This window comes from Salmo salar, chromosome ssa28 (genome assembly GCF_905237065.1).
Source record: "Salmo salar chromosome ssa28, Ssal_v3.1, whole genome shotgun sequence".
Lineage (NCBI taxonomy): Eukaryota > Metazoa > Chordata > Actinopteri > Salmoniformes > Salmonidae > Salmo > Salmo salar.
Genome location: NC_059469.1, coordinates 33,037,974 through 33,053,786, shown reverse-complemented (window position 1 = coordinate 33,053,786; position 15,813 = coordinate 33,037,974). Strand labels below are relative to the sequence as shown.

Genomic DNA, 15,813 nt, shown 5'->3' with positions numbered 1-15,813 from the left:
AGTGGGTTAACTGCCTTGTTCAGGGGCAGAACGACAGATTTTTACCTTGTCAGCTCGGTTACAGGCCCAACGCTCTAACCACTAGGCTACCTGCCGCCCCATACTGTAGGCTACCTGCTGGTTACTGGCCCAACGCTCTAACCACTAGGCTACCAGCCGCCCCATACTGTAGGCTACCTGCTGGTTACAGGCCCAACGCTCTAACCACTAGGCTACCAGCCGCCCCATACTGTTGGCTACCTGCTGGTTACAGGCCCAACGCTCTAACCACTAGGCTACCTGCTGCCCCATACTGTAGGCTATACAACAAAGATTGTATTGAACTGCATAGGCTACATGGACTATATTCAGAAAATCTAAATGAGCTGTCTGTCATTAGCAGACAGATCAGGATTTCATTAACTTCATTGTTGGTTAAGGGCTTGATAGTGAGCATTTCATGGTAAGGTCTACTACACCTGTTGTATTCGGCATTTCATGGTAAGGTCTACTACACCTGTTGTATTCGGCATTTCATGGTAAGGTCTACTACACCTGTTGTATTCAGCATTCATGGTAAGGTCTACTACACCTTTTTTCTTCAGCATTCATGGTAAGGTCTACTACACCTGTTGTATTCAGCATTCATGGTAAGGTCTACTACACCTGTTGTATTCAGCATTTCACTGTGAGGTCTACTACACCTGTTGTATTCAGCATTCATGGTAAGGTCTACTACACCTGTTGTATTCAGCATTCATGGTAAGGTCTACTACACCTGTTGTATTCGGCGCATGAGACAAATAACATTTGATTTGATGACATGCTTAATACAATGTCATACAATGGGGTTGTCCTTATCAGTCCTGATCAACTCATCTGTCTTCCATGACTTCTTAATAAAAAGCTACTTACACAATACTTGTGGAGGAAACATGTGGATCCATGCAATTGTATGTTGGCATTTTTTATTAATTTTATTTAACCTTTATTTAACCAGGTAGGCCAGTTGAGAACAAGTTCTCATTTACAACTGCGACCTGGCCAAGATAAAGCAAAGCAGTGCGACACAAACAACAGAGTTACACATGGAATAAACAGTCAATAATACAATAGAAAAATCTATATACATTGAGTGCAAATGATGTAAGATAGGGGAGGTAAGGCAATAAATAGGCCATAGTGGCAAAGTAATTACAATTTAGCAATTAAACACTGGAGTGATAGATGTGCAGAAGATGAATGTGCAAGTAGATACTGGGGTGCAAAGGAGCAAAAAATAAATAACAATATGGGGATGAGGTAGTTGGATGGGCTATTTACAGATGGGCTGTGTACAGGTGCAATGATCTGTAAAATGCTCTGATAGCTGATGCTTCAAGTTAGTGAGGGAGATATGAGTGTCCAGCGATTTTTGCAATTCGTTCCAGTTATTGGCAGCAGAGAACTGGAAGGAAAGGCAGCCAAAGCAAGTGTTGGCTTTGGGGGTGACCAGTGAAATATACCTGCTGGAGCGTGTGCTACCGGTGTGTGTTGTTATGGTGACCAGTGAGCTGAGATTAGGCGGTGCTTTACCTAGCAGACACTTAGATGACCTGGAGCCAGTAGGTTTGGCCACGAGTATGTAGCGAGGGCCAGCCAACGAGAACATACAGGTCGCAGTGGTGGGTAGTATATGGCACTGTGATAGACTACATCCAATTTGCTGAGTAGAGTGAAGTCAAGGATCGGTAGGATAGTCCGTTTTACGAGGGTATGTTTGGCAGCATGAGTGAAGCAGGCTTTGTTGCGAAATAGGAAGCCAATTCTAGATTTAAGAGTTTACAGTCTAACCAGACACCTAGGTATTTGTAATTGCCCATATTCTAAGTCAGAACCGTCCAGAACCGGAATTCACGAAAACGGCTGAAGTGATCATGAATTGCTAGAGGACACTTGAATCGATGATGAATATACAATTGTCGTTTTAATTGTTAGTTAGATACAAAGTATATTTGTTTGAAATACTCCGACATGAGAATAGTGTAGGCCTATACGTCGAGATATGGCAGTCACCCCTCGGCTCCAGGGGTAGGGCATATTTTCAAGGGGAAAAGGGCGTCACTGCACTATGGCCCAAGTGGAAAACTTCAACAAAACTTGATACATTGTAGTTACCATCGCTCGCGTTGTAAAAGCAGAATGTTGCTGACCGATAGAACAGGGAAATAAAGTAACCGCATCCGTAACTTCTTAGATAAAATGACAAGGAATCTTGGCGGCCTGGCACAATGTAGCCACTACACAGACAGCGTGCGACAGGTAACCTACCCGAAGTCAGGGATATTCGGTTGGGACGTTTCACTTACCCGAACCAGGTTGCTGACAGCTGCCTGTACCGCAGCCACGGGAGCCGTGAGATCCGGGATAGCTTTCCCGTCCACCTCACCTTCTTCGTGCATTATCACCAGATGGGATATCTGCTGAGCCACCGGCTCTAGGATACTTTCTATCGTCTTTGTGTGAAAAACCGGCATGATGAAAACTTGAGTCCGCTCTCCTATCCAAGAGAAAAAAAAGTCTGGCCCCGTTTGGCTGTTTCAAAAGTTCCCTCTCTTGTTTGTGCCCCTATAAAGTCTAAGGTTAATCCAACACTTTCCTTGCCCAGCACAGTTTCGCTCTCTGGGAACACTAACTACTCCCCTTGCAACCATCAATGTGAGAATCCCCAACCGCAGCTCTCGAAGAGTGAGCAACCTACCCGACAAAATGCTATGTCCGCCACCTGACCAATAAGAGAAATGGTATATATGTTACCGCAAACGTGATTGGCACAAGCGGATGTCACTCTTTCCCGATAGGCTCCGCCTGTTCCACATAGTCGAGTTTGCTAGAGATGCGAGTTCTCCCCAAATTACGTAAACATTCTCATGCCCTAAAAAGGGAAATATGACTCCTCTGTCGAGAGGAGCGAATTCCAACCAGCAAGGACAGACGGTGTAAATTGTAGTGACGCATCAGGTTTGACAAGATGCTGGCAGAAGGGACTGATATATAGCCTAGTTGCTTTGGGATATAGGCTATACCTCTGTCCATTTTATGTATTACGGTAGAATAAACAATGATAGAATAGAATAGAATAGAATAGAATAGAATAGAATAGAATAGAATAGGGAAATGTTTTTGGCTTGGAAGAAATTATTTAAAATTGATAGAATCCACAGATATTTATTTAATAAATATTCCATTATTTACATTTTTTACAGTTATGATACAACATATTACAAACTACCTCGCTCAAGTAATTCTTCAAAGTATACCGGACCAGAAGCCTATAACTAAATGTAATCTTTATGGGTAACATGTTTGTCTGAAGACTGAAACTGTTGTGATTTCATGAGCCTAAGTTCAAGAGTTCAAGACTTATGGAGTCTACCCACTGCCAGCCCACCACACTGTACATCCACATATTCACAGTTGATCCTGTGAGTGTTTAAAGTTCTGTATCCAGTGGCATCGAGATCAGCCTCAGACATATTTATCATGTCGTTTTCACTTTCATACTTTAGTAGGCAACACACTCAAACCACCTAGACTTGGAGAAAAATAATTGTATTAAAACACAGTGTAACAGAAATCAAGCATGGGCACATTTGTGTACTATCTCTGGTCAAAAATAATTATTCTGGTTCTGGTCTACTTGTGTGTAGCATAACACATTTCTAAAATTCCATCTCCTCCCTTTGCAACCTGAAATAACAATACTGCAGTATAAAAAAAAACATACAACCACACCAGTGAAGGAATTCCCTCAGATTCCCAGGAGGCTGCAAGGCAGCATCCTACTTCCTAAAAAGGAAAAGTCTTAAAAAGAAAGAATCAAGGAAGTTGTTCTGTTTCAGACCTCATGGTAAACATTCTATCTTGCGGTGTTTTATCGTCTATAAGCAAAGATAATTAAATCAAAGATCCTGAAATATACAAGATTTAAATGTCGAATTTAAACCTTATTTCAGGAGTTTTAATATAATCATCTTCAATATTTAGTTAATCTCTCATTTAGGCTTGGATGTCTGACATGTCTGTGAAGTACACAGTCAGCATTCAGTAGTTAGTTCCATGTAGGGTAAAATACATGGAGTTGAAGAGTACACTGCATCCCTAGAACACCGCACTAACACCATATAATCACTACTCACCACAGGATTACTGCCATATAGCTAAATCCAGGCATTTCAGTTCCTCTCCAGGATTACTGCCATATAGAATAATCTAGCCCTTTCAGTTCTTCTTACCTCATAGCCACTGATTTCTAGTTTCACCGACCCAAATCAGTCAATTTTTAAGGAAGCAGAATAGAGTTTGTAAATATGACAAATCAGGTTTAGGCTCTGTAGCCTACGAGTACTTCCCTAAGTTCAGAATGCCTGAAAAGCTAATGATATACTTGTACTGTTTTGTCTTCTACTAGTTATTTGATGTGCAAGCAACTGCAAATCACAATTCTTTTGCAGTATCTTTCCATGATACCACTCTTAAATCCATAATAATGTGATCATCCAAAAAGCCCATAGAGACGCTATAGAATAGGTGTAGATGACAGTACACAAGGAGGCCCACCGCTCTCTCTAGAAAGGCATGCCTGTAGGTAAGATAATCAAAGAGAAGAGTCCATTCTAGATATAGAAATCTAATGAAAGCAGCAGGTTGTAGTTCTCTGAAGTCTGGGGTTGTAGTTTTCTGAAGTCTGGGGTTGTAGTTTTCTGAAGTCTGGGGTTGTAGTTTTCTGAAGTCTGGGGTTGCTCCCAGGACCCTCCTCTGTGAAGGCAGCAGGCAGCAGTTTTCTGAAGTCTGGGGTTGCTCCCAGGACCCTCCCCTGTGAACAGTGGGTTTGGCTGCTGGTCAAGATGGGTGCCTGTGTTTTTTAAAGTAGGGCACTACTTAAAAAAATAAAAATAACTAGGCAAGTCAGTTAAGAACAAATTCTGATTTATAATAACAGCCTAGTAACTGCCTTGTTCAGGGATAGGACGACGGATTTTCACCGTGTCAGCTCAGGGATTTGATCTAGCAACCTTCCAGTTATTAGCCCTACGCTCTAACCACTAGGCTGCCTGCCACCCCAAGGTCCTGTGGGAATAGACATAGCCCCTGGCCTCCTTCTTACGCACTACAGCGGCTCGAAGAACAGAAAGGCACCTTCTGTCCACACAGACCTGATATAGAACTGTTGGTAGTTTGTATTTAGTTCCTACTCAAACATTTCTGGTGACATGAGTGTTTGTACATTTCATTGTTATAACTATTGTGAAGGTAACATATGCATACTGTGCTCCTATGATGCCGTGCTATCATTTGCTGTATTAGGAATTGTCCTGATAATGCTGAAAGCATTCTTTAGAATGCAGTGTTTAATTGCTAAATTGTAATTACTTCGCCAAACTATGGCCTATTTATTGCCTTACCTCCCTAATCTTACCTCATTTGCACACACTGTATATATACTTTTTTCCCTATTGTATTATTGACTGTATGTTTGTTTACTCCATGTGTAACTCTGTGTTGTTGTTTGTGTCGCACTGCTTTTGCTTTATCTTGGCCAGGTCGCAGTCGTAAATGAGAACTTGTTCTCAACTGGCCTACCTGGTTAAATAAAGGTGAAATAAAAATAAATAAATAAAATAAATAAATAAATAATAAAAGATGCTTTGAGAAAAGGCTATTTTGAAGCCTCAACCACACTACTCTGTCTGTACAAAGGCTTTGCAATGCCATGGATAGTTAACACCTAACACCATCTGGTGGTGAAATGTACTAAATACAATAGGTTGAAATAATTTAGGAAATTCGATTCTCACTATCATGCCCCAATTAGAACCTGTGCTACATTGTTATACTGGAAAATGACTACCGGGGGACTTTCAAAATGTTGTTTTGTGTCAACTGTAAATCTTACAAGCTTCTTAAGTTAAACCGCTGTGTCGTTTTAACTCAGCTAGCCACCCCATCTTCACTAAACTCTATCACCTTTGTATACTTGGTACTGTACAGAGGTAGCGTGATATAAATCTCTGTAGTTATCACTGCATGTCTTTAAAAATTGGATTTGGTTCATGTTTGTTACTCATCCCGTCTCAAGTTCTCTGGTGAAACCCGGAACCGGATGATGTCACCGTAGGTTACTGTAACCGTGGGGACCCCAGCTCTGAGTATGTAATTCCTACCATGGCTGATGTGTTTTCCACACCCCACCTTTCCCACACTTTCCCTTCGATGATATATTCCCACAGCTAGCCGTTAAAACAAAAATAACATGGTGGGTCAGGGACAGCTGCCGTGGTACTGCTAGTGGCTTCCTGTGAGGAGGGCTTCCACTAATCCCTGCGCTGCGTGCCAAGTTCTCCAGCACAGACACACACACAGAGCGCTGCGTGTCAAGTTCTCCAGCACAGACACACACACAGAGCGCTGCGTGCCAAGTTCTCCAGCACAGACACACACACAGAGCGCTACGTGCCAAGTTCTCCAGCACAGACACACACACAGAGCGCTGCGTGCCAAGTTCTCCAGCACAGACACACACACAGAGCGCTGCGTGCCAAGTTCTCCAGCACAGACACACACACAGAGCGCTGCGTGCCAAGTTCTCCAGCACAGACACACACACAGAGCGCTGCGTGCCAAGTTCTCCAGCACAGACACACACACAGAGCGCTGCGTGTCAAGTTCTCCAGCACAGACACACACACAGAGCGCTGCGTGCCTAGTTCTCCAGCACAGACACACACACAGAGCGCTGCGTGTCAAGTCCCACAACAGTTGTCATGACTTCCCTGTCAGGCTGAAGACAAGGTAAGCCCCCTCTACTCCCCAATCTGTAACTCACCACTTAGACCTTTTAATGATCTGGAGAGACAAAGTGGGAGAGAGAGAGATCATTGTGCATAGTAAGTATTAGAATATAGTCATGGACTAGGTATGAAATAAATATGTAAAAGAGTTTTAGCTAAATGACCCAAAACAATAGTAAAGCTAATGTAATTCATTGTGTGAAAAACCATTGACAAATTAAAATATAGATTCTGAGTTACAAGCAGATAATATTTCTTGCCAATAGAGATGGAATTCGTCATTTCAACAGCTGCAATTCAACACCAACAAGTCTCCTTTTATGGGTTGGATAGAATGAGTTGGAAAACTCAGGTTCACCACTATAGGCCTCTCATCAGGCACTAATAACACTGAAGAGTTCCAAAAACAAAGGCTAAATGTTTTGCCATTAACTGACTAACCTCACCCCCAGGCTAATTGCTACCACATACATTAGAAAGCATTGGTTCAACAGAAAGAGAGTTGGCTGGTGGACAAGACTGTCAACTGACTGACCCCTACAAAATCACACGAATCATCTGTTATTAACAAGACCTGTAATTGGTTATATGAAGCATTCCTTTCATCCAGGCGACACATTTAAGGCAAAACACTAGCCTTAATTACATTTAAATGGCCATCGGGTAAAAGATCTCAAGCCTTGTGGTTCAAGGTTGACCACCGGTCCATACAGATTCCAGATTCATGACTAGGTCGAGGCTCCTGGGTGGTGACGATTGTGTGGGTGTTGTGGGTGTTGTGGGTGGATTCATGTGGTGTATGTTATTAGGTAGTATGATAACCATATTACCAGCTGTCACTGGTGAGTCACTGGAAGGCGATCTTCCCACATTTGCTACTGTCACGACCTGACCATAGGGAGCCCTTGGTTCTCTATGGTGTAGTAGGACAGGGCGTGACTGGGGGGTGATCTAGTATGTTTATTTCTATGTTGGTGCTAATATGGTTCCCAATTAGAGGCAGCTGTTTATCGTTACCTCTGATTGGGGATCATATTTAGGTAGCCATTTCCCCACCTGTGTTTTGTGGGATATTGATTGATTGTTAGTGTGTTTGGGCACTATGTCCTCAAGTTATGTTGTTGTGTTAGTTTCACTTAAATAAATATGTGGAACTATACTCACGCTGCGCCTTGGTCCGATCATTTTCAAGACCGTGACAGCTACAGTAGACTTTCAAGGTTAGAAGTTGGAACCGTTTTGGAATAACATTAGATTTGTGAGTAATATCAAAATGCTTTATTGTTGCCCCTTTTGAGAAGACAGAAATACAAAAATATGTTTACATTTCAGTAGTTAAAATACTTATATTCCTATATGTACAATTATACATGATATAGTGTCTATAACAGACCCTACGGAGTTTATTTATGTAGGAACATAGACCCTGAGGAGGTTATTTCTGTGGGTACATAGACCCTGAGGCGATGGAGGATAAGCCTGTCTTTTCTTCTATCCACTTATTGTAGTTGGTCACTGCTGTGTACACGCCTGGTCGTAATGCTCTAGAACACCCCTCGCCCCAACTGACGACTCCAAAAAGGAACATTCGATTATCCACTTCACACACCATGGGTCCTCCGGAATCACCCTGGGAAATCAAATCAAATTTATTTATATGGCCCTTCATACATCAGCTGATATCTCAAAGTGCTGTACAGAAACCCAGCCTAAAACCCCCAAACAGCAAGTAATGCAGGTGTAGAGGAATACTGTAATATACGGTGAGACTTCATTGTTTTTGCTCTGTACCCCAGCACTTTGGATATGAAGTGGTACAATGACTGAGTCAGCTTTAATTTGAGGTCAATTTCATTTAGAAATTACAGCACTTTTTGTACATAGTCCCTCCCATTTTAGGTAACCAAAGGTATATGGACAAATTCAATTATGTGTATTAAAGTAGTCAAAAGTTCAGTAATTTGTCCCATATTCCTAGCATCAATGGCTGCAGTACATCAAGCGTGTGACTCTACAAATGTGTTGGATGCATTTGCTTTTTGTTTTGGTTGTGTTCCAGATTATTTTGTGCCCAATAGAAATTAATGGTAAATAATGTATTGTGTCATTTTGGAGTCACTTTTTTATAAATAAGAATAGAATATGCTTCTAAAGACTTCTACATTAATGTGGATGCTATGCTACAATGATTACAGATAATCATTAATCAATCGTGAAGGATGTTGAGTGAGAAAGTTAAAGGCACAAATATCATACCCCCAAGACATGCTAACCTCTCACCATTACCAATAACAGGGGAGGTTAGCATTTTATATCATACCCCTAAGACATGCTAACCTCTCACCATTACAATAACAGGGGAGGGTAGCATTTTATATCATACCCACAAGACATGCTAACCTCTCACCATTACCAATAACAGGGGAGGTTAGCATTTTATATCATACCCCTAAGACATGCTAACCTCTCACCATTACCAATAACAGGGGAGGTTAGCATTTTATATCATACCCCTAAGACATGCTAACCTCTCACCATTACCAATAACAGGGGAGGTTAGCATTTTATATCATACCCCTAAGACATGCTAAACTCTCACCATTACAATAACAGGGGAGGTTAGCATTTTGGGGGGGTTATGATATCTATTTGTCTAACTTTCTCACTCATCAAGTAATTCATAATAAAAATGTTTTATGTACAGTAATACTCTAAATACAGAGTATTTCTCATGGAGAAAGAATGTCCTTGTATTGTTCTTACATGTCATTCTGTTTTTACTTTGAATGACATTATTTTCCAAATGCATATTAACTGCTGAGGAGAAATTGTAATCTCAAGTCACTTCTGCGTATCATACCTTGCACGCATCTTGACTCCAGTCCGGTCTCCCAGCACAGAACATGTTTTCTGTGATCAGGTTTCCGTAGTACGCCTTATCTGAGCAGACGTCATGGGCCAAAATGTTTACCTTTGCCTCCCTCAGGTACTGTGAATTGTACCATAAACCTTAATGAAGGGACACAATAACAAAGCGCTCAACAGGTAAATAAAAATCAATGTTACGTAGGCATGAAAACAAGTCAATTTATCATGGGAAAGGAAATGGATCATATCAAGTGATTGATACATTTAAAATAAGAGGTCTAGGATAGTATTGAAAAAGTGTCTCAGACTCAGAGCTCCGTATTTCATTATAATGAATATTATATGGACCTGATCCTAGATCAGCACTCCTACTCCGGGGTGGCAGGTAGCTGAGTGCTCAAAGAAGCGGGGCAACAACGGGAGAAACCAGGTTTGATGGTTCAAATCCCAGCTCAGAAAAAACTGGTGCGTAGTATCATCTTATATACCATTGCCTGTTGTTGTGCCCATGAGCAAGGCACTTAACCACCTATAATTGCTGCACTGTGCCTGACCCATTGCTTCCAGCCCTTCAGTGGGTGTATGTGTGTCTCAGGGTGTTGGGTTGTGAGCGTAAACTCACATTTCTATTCTCTGTAAGTTAATGGACAATTAAGGTACATCTTGTCTTCTCACATACACTTATCTTCTCCTACTCTGAGATGCTTTATGAATACGGGCCCTGGTATGTTGTAGATGATCCTCCTTACCCTCCTCCTGTCTTCCGTAGCCAGCTATCTCACAGGAGGATCCCGCGCCGAGGGCCTGGCGTGCCGGGGGCAGACAGACAGTCCTCACAGAGCTACTCTCCACTGCACACTGACCATTTACAGCCTTTAACTTCAGTAGAGCTGTATGAGGAAACACATCAACCACTCTGCGTTATTATCACGACAGTCTCAAATACCATTGACACATGTACTGACGTTTCAAACTTTACATTCACAGAACATGCAAACTCAAAAATCAATACCACAGTGAAATGGGAATTCAATCGCCTGGTACCAGATCTGTTTGTGTTTATGTTTGTGCTGTCTGTGCCAACTCCTCTGGCCATTGGCGTGAGAGGAGTTGGCACAGACAGCCAAACAGATTTGGGACATAAAAGCAGTGTTCATTCATACCGATGTCATTATTGAAGTTTCCTTCACTGTTTTCGAACTCTGCGTGCATGATAACCTCTTCCACCTGAAACTTCTGTTCTTTGGTGTCGTCAGTCTCATTGATGGCACTCTTCCCCAGAGTGACGAAGAGGCTGCAGGCTTTAGTTTGAGAGCTGTTTGTGAAAACACCAACACATCAACATTTGTTTTGTACACTGCTGCTACTCGCTGTTTATTATCTATGCATAGTCACTTTACCCCTACCTACATGTACACAATTACCTCGACTAACCTGTACCCCCCACACATTGGTGTTGAATGTATTGGCTGGTGCAATCACATGTCCCCTTTAGGGGATTAACTATTTACTGCACTGGGCTAAATCAGGGTTTCTTAAACAAATCTACTTTCTTAAACAAATCTACTTTGAAACAAAATGTACACACCTCCCACACATGGCTATGGGCTTAAAAAAGAAGACATCTTTACCATGTATAAAGATGTAGAGATATATATCTACAAGATATAGAGTTGAAATGTATTCAATGTTGAGTTTGCATCCCAATATTACACTTTATATACACACACACACATCACAGAAAATGGAAATATAACAAAACAGTTTGAAATAGAAACACCTGATTTTCGTCGTAAAGAAATAAATGGGCCCCCCGAGTGGGGCAGTAGTCTGACGCGCTGCACTGCAGTGCCACTAGAGATCCTGGTTCGAGTCCAGGCTCTGTCGCAGCACGCCGCGACCGGGAGACCCATGGGGCGGCGCAAAATTGGCCCTAGCGTCGTCCGGGTTAAGGGAGGATTTGGCCGGCAGGAATGTTCTTGTCCCATCGCGCACTAGCGACTCCTCTGGCGGGCCGGGCTCAATGCACGCTGACACGGTCGCCAGGTGTACGGTGTTTCCTCCGACACATTGGTGCGGCTGGCTTCCGGGTTAAGCGAGCATTGTGTCAATAAGCAGTGCGGCTTAGTTGGGTTGTGTTTCGGAGGACGCACACTCTCGACCTTCGCCTCTCCTGAGTCCGAACAGTAGTTGTATCGATGAGACAAGACTGTAACTACCAATTGGATACCACGAAAAAGGGGTGACAATTTACAATTAATTATGTTTATTAATTATGAAAACTATTGCTAACATTCCACCCATGAGGCCACCAGGTCATTTAACTCCAGGAAAGGGGTACTAAAGTAAGATCTTCTATTATATTATCAGCCAGAAACAACATCTCAAGAGGGGGCCGGGTCCTAAAGGACTCTGGTACTGTACACCCTCACTGGCTTGTTACCATTGAGAAATTTCAGCGCTGCCTCTTACAGTACCTGTCAGGGAAGCAATGGGCAGCAGACAGAACCCAGCAAGGTGAGATCAGACTTCCCCCACAGCGGAACACATTCTCTTTAGACTGATGGTTCTTCCAGAATATTGCAGCCATCCACGGGTGGGATTCCACAGCGGCAACTGTCCCTCCAACGATCTTCATCTGCTTCCTGGTACGCTGGCCACACGTGGACTCTGTCAGACTGGAAGCTGTGATTGGGGAACTAAATCAATTGCAATGAAAACAAGACTGAAAGAGCATGGGAAAATGTTAAGTTGCTGTAATGTATATTCAAATTGCTATATGAATTTAATAGAATGAGCATGGAAGAAGGGTCAAGGATAGTTACATATTATATTTAGAATGATATTAATTTTGTACGGTAGCAAGACCAAGCAAATTGATCTCACCTGTGTCTGGTACAGTGGGCTCAGTGGGCAGATAATCAAGTGGACCTGCAAGATGTTGAAGTTGATACCACTATACATTACAGCACAGAATAAAATTGTAATAACATGGTAATAGTATGGTTACATGTTACTCACAATCAAAGCCTACAAATGATGAAATAATCAAAACAACCATTAAGGGGAGAGAGAATGAAAATAAGTTAAATGTACCTGTCTCCCCAGGTATGCCACAGCGAGGGATATCACAGTATTCCTGTACCTGCTCAACACCCTTCATTACATAACACCATGGACGCCGTTTGTACTCCAGATTCCTGAAGTCAAAAAATGGATTTCCTCATAACACACTGCACATTTGCATTTACGAACAATTAACTGTTGAGTGAAACATCTGAGCAGTCCAATCTCAAATGGCACCCTATTCCCTATATTGTGCCCTGGTCAAAAGTACTACAGTATATAAGGGGCCCTGGTCAAAAGTAGTGCACTACAGTATATAGGGGGTCCTGGTCAAAAGTAGTGCACTACAGTATATAGGGGGCCCTGGTCAAAAGTAGTGCACTACAGTATATAGGGGGTCCTGGTCAAAAGTAGTGCACTACAGTATATAGGGGGCCCTGGTCAAAAGTAGTGCACTACAGTATATAGGGGGCCCTGGTCAAAAGTAGTGCACTATATAGGGGGCCCTGGTCAAAAGTAGTGCACTATATAGGGGGCCCTGGTCAAAAGTAGTGCACTACAGTATATAGGGGGCCCTGGTCAAAAGTAGTGCACTACAGTATATAGGGGGCCCTGGTCAAAAGTAGTGCACTACAGTATATAGGGGGCCCTGGTCAAAAGTAGTGCACTATATAGGGGGCCCTGGTCAAAAGTAGTGCACTACAGTATATAGGGGGTCCTGGTCAAAAGTAGTGCACTATATAGGGAATAGGGTGCCATTTGAGAGTGGGATAAAGGCCCCTACCTGCAGTAGTTGTGCCTCCCGGAGTAGACGTCAGACCCCATCAGGCGTTTCCTGGTGTCCAGGTCCCACCCCACACACCTGCGCCCACTCTCTGACTGAGACACTTTACCTCTGTAGTACATCCCAGTTCCCGTGTAGCAGGTGGCTGCTGTATCTGAAGGAAAATACAAAATAATGAAACATATTGATCGATTGACTGATTGATTATGTTGTCCTTTATTGTCCTTCACGAGGAAGTTATTTCCACAGCTCAACAAGTTAGATATGTACACACACACACACACACACACACACACACACACACACACACACACACACACACACACACACACACACACACACACACACACACACACACACGTCACATAGAATCTTAACAAGAAAGATTTTCTTCCCCCCCATCAATTCAAAGTGTCAGAGGTACAGTAGTTGTTAAGTGTCCAAATGTAAAAGAGTGTTTCTTACCTAATTCACAGTGTTTGCCACCGTAACCATTTGTGCATAAGCAGAACATGTGTTCTCCGGACAGGGCAGGGACAGAGGTGCCACCATGACGACAGAGGCCACCTAGAAACAGTAACAGGTGAATACATTTTTTTTTTTTTAAAGAGTAAGAAGCTTGTATACATGTGGTAAAGATATATTTGATTGTTGTATATTTGGTGATGTAGAGCTTGATTGAGCTAGATGTACCTGATCTTCTTCGATAGGGGAAATTAGAAATCTGTCTTTTCTGTCTCAGCAAGCCCTGTGAAGAACAGAAATCCGTTATGAAAAAGCATTGTGGTATGATACAGCATTGTGGTATGATACAGCATTGTGGTATGATACAGCATTCTGGTATGATACAGCATTGTGGTATGATACAGCATTGGCTCGACACGGATGCAGTATTGTTATGGATGCCATATCAGACAAACACATGGTTATGTTCAGTGGTGTAAAGTACTTTAGTAAAATACTTGAAAGTAATACTTAAGTCGTTTTTTGGGGTATCTGTACTTTACTATTTATATTTTTTGACAACTTTCACTTCACTACATTCCTAAAGAAAATAATGTATTTTTTACTCCATACATTTCCCCTGACACCCAAAAGTACTCGTTACATTTTGAATGCTTAGCAGGACAGGAAAATGGTCCAATTCACACACTTATCAAGAGAACATCCCTGGTTATCCTACAATCTCTGATCTGGCGGACTCACTAAACACATGCTTCCTTTGTAAATTATGTCTGAGTGTTGGAATGTGCCCCTGGCTATCCCTACATGAAAATAACAAGAAAATGGTGCCATCTGGTTTCCTTAATATAAGGATTTTTAAACGATTTATACTTTTACTTTTGATACTTAAGTATTTTTTAGCAATTACATTTACTTTTGATACTTAAGTAATTTTTAGCAATTACATTTACTTTTGATACTTAAGTTTATTTAAAACCAAATACTTTTAGACTTTTACTCAAGTAATATTTTACTGGGTGACTTTCACTTTTGAGTCATTTTCTATTAAAGTATCTTTACTTTTACTCAAGTATGACAATTGGGTACTTTTTCCACCACTGGTCATGTTTTACATTCCTCTGACAAACACTGAAAGCATTCCAGAAACTTTGATAACGAATCTTAAAATACTAATAGACATGGCAAAAATGTGCTGCAGTGTAAACACAACTACAGTTTTACACTCCTTACCGTCTCACTCTGTGACACCCCTGCCAGGGTGGTTGTCAAAATCAGCAGCAAAATACTCCTTCCCATCTCTCTCTCTCTGTTGGGTAAAGTATCTATTGTACTTCTTGCACAAAAAGTTTGGAGAAATGGTGTGGTCAGGACTTGTAGTGTTTCTCAGTAGTAGTCCTCGGATCTCACGGATGAGCAAAAATGTTTCTCTGCTGCTTATATAGAGTGAGGAACAGATGTGATTGGTTAGAAGGAAGCTCGTTGACAGGTTGGGCATGTCTAAACCGTGTGAAGAAACACTGTGGGATTATCACAGGAAGACACAATCCTTATTGATGATTCATGTTTGATTTTACAGAATGAGCAGCACTCGACAACTGTCAGGAAACATGCCAAAACACATGTTGATGACTACGAACAGATGTAAATAAGTTCACTGAATATGACTGTGATAGACTGAATATCTGAAGACCATATCACATAGAATAATGACATATCCCTTATCAGTCTGTTTTTCTTTAGATCCCTTGGGATAACCAAACCTCTGTTTGATTTTCCCAAGCGGTGACTGCAGAACCAGTCACACCAGTGAAACCATGACAA

The 15,813-nt window shown here is 41.9% G+C and overlaps 2 protein-coding genes across 3 annotated transcripts in view; both read right to left on the bottom strand.

Annotated features, from left to right (window-relative positions):
* Nucleotides 1–2,720, bottom strand: part of LOC106589883 (vinculin) — a 63,698-nt gene extending 60,978 nt beyond the window's left edge. Inside the window, exon 1 of one of the 2 annotated variants that reach the window (XM_014180294.2) lies at nt 2,328–2,720. In XM_014180294.2, the coding sequence (XP_014035769.1) occupies nt 2,328–2,495 (168 nt within the window). In that variant the 5' untranslated portion in view covers nt 2,496–2,720. The remainder of the gene's footprint in view (nt 1–2,327) is intronic. The other variant, XM_014180295.2, reaches the window with a different exon arrangement.
* Nucleotides 2,721–8,072: 5,352 nt separating this feature from the next.
* plaub (plasminogen activator, urokinase b) lies at nt 8,073–15,516 on the bottom strand. The gene is made up of 11 exons (XM_014180296.2): nt 15,223–15,516; nt 14,221–14,275; nt 13,993–14,094; nt 13,528–13,681; nt 12,774–12,877; nt 12,564–12,608; nt 12,155–12,362; nt 10,841–10,992; nt 10,427–10,567; nt 9,670–9,818; nt 8,073–8,439 (listed from the first exon to the last, which is right to left on the bottom strand). Exons 1-11 carry the CDS (start codon nt 15,286–15,288, stop codon nt 8,245–8,247), a joined length of 1,371 nt encoding a protein of 456 aa, XP_014035771.1. The 5' UTR covers nt 15,289–15,516; the 3' UTR covers nt 8,073–8,244.
* Nucleotides 15,517–15,813: the final 297 nt, after the last annotated feature.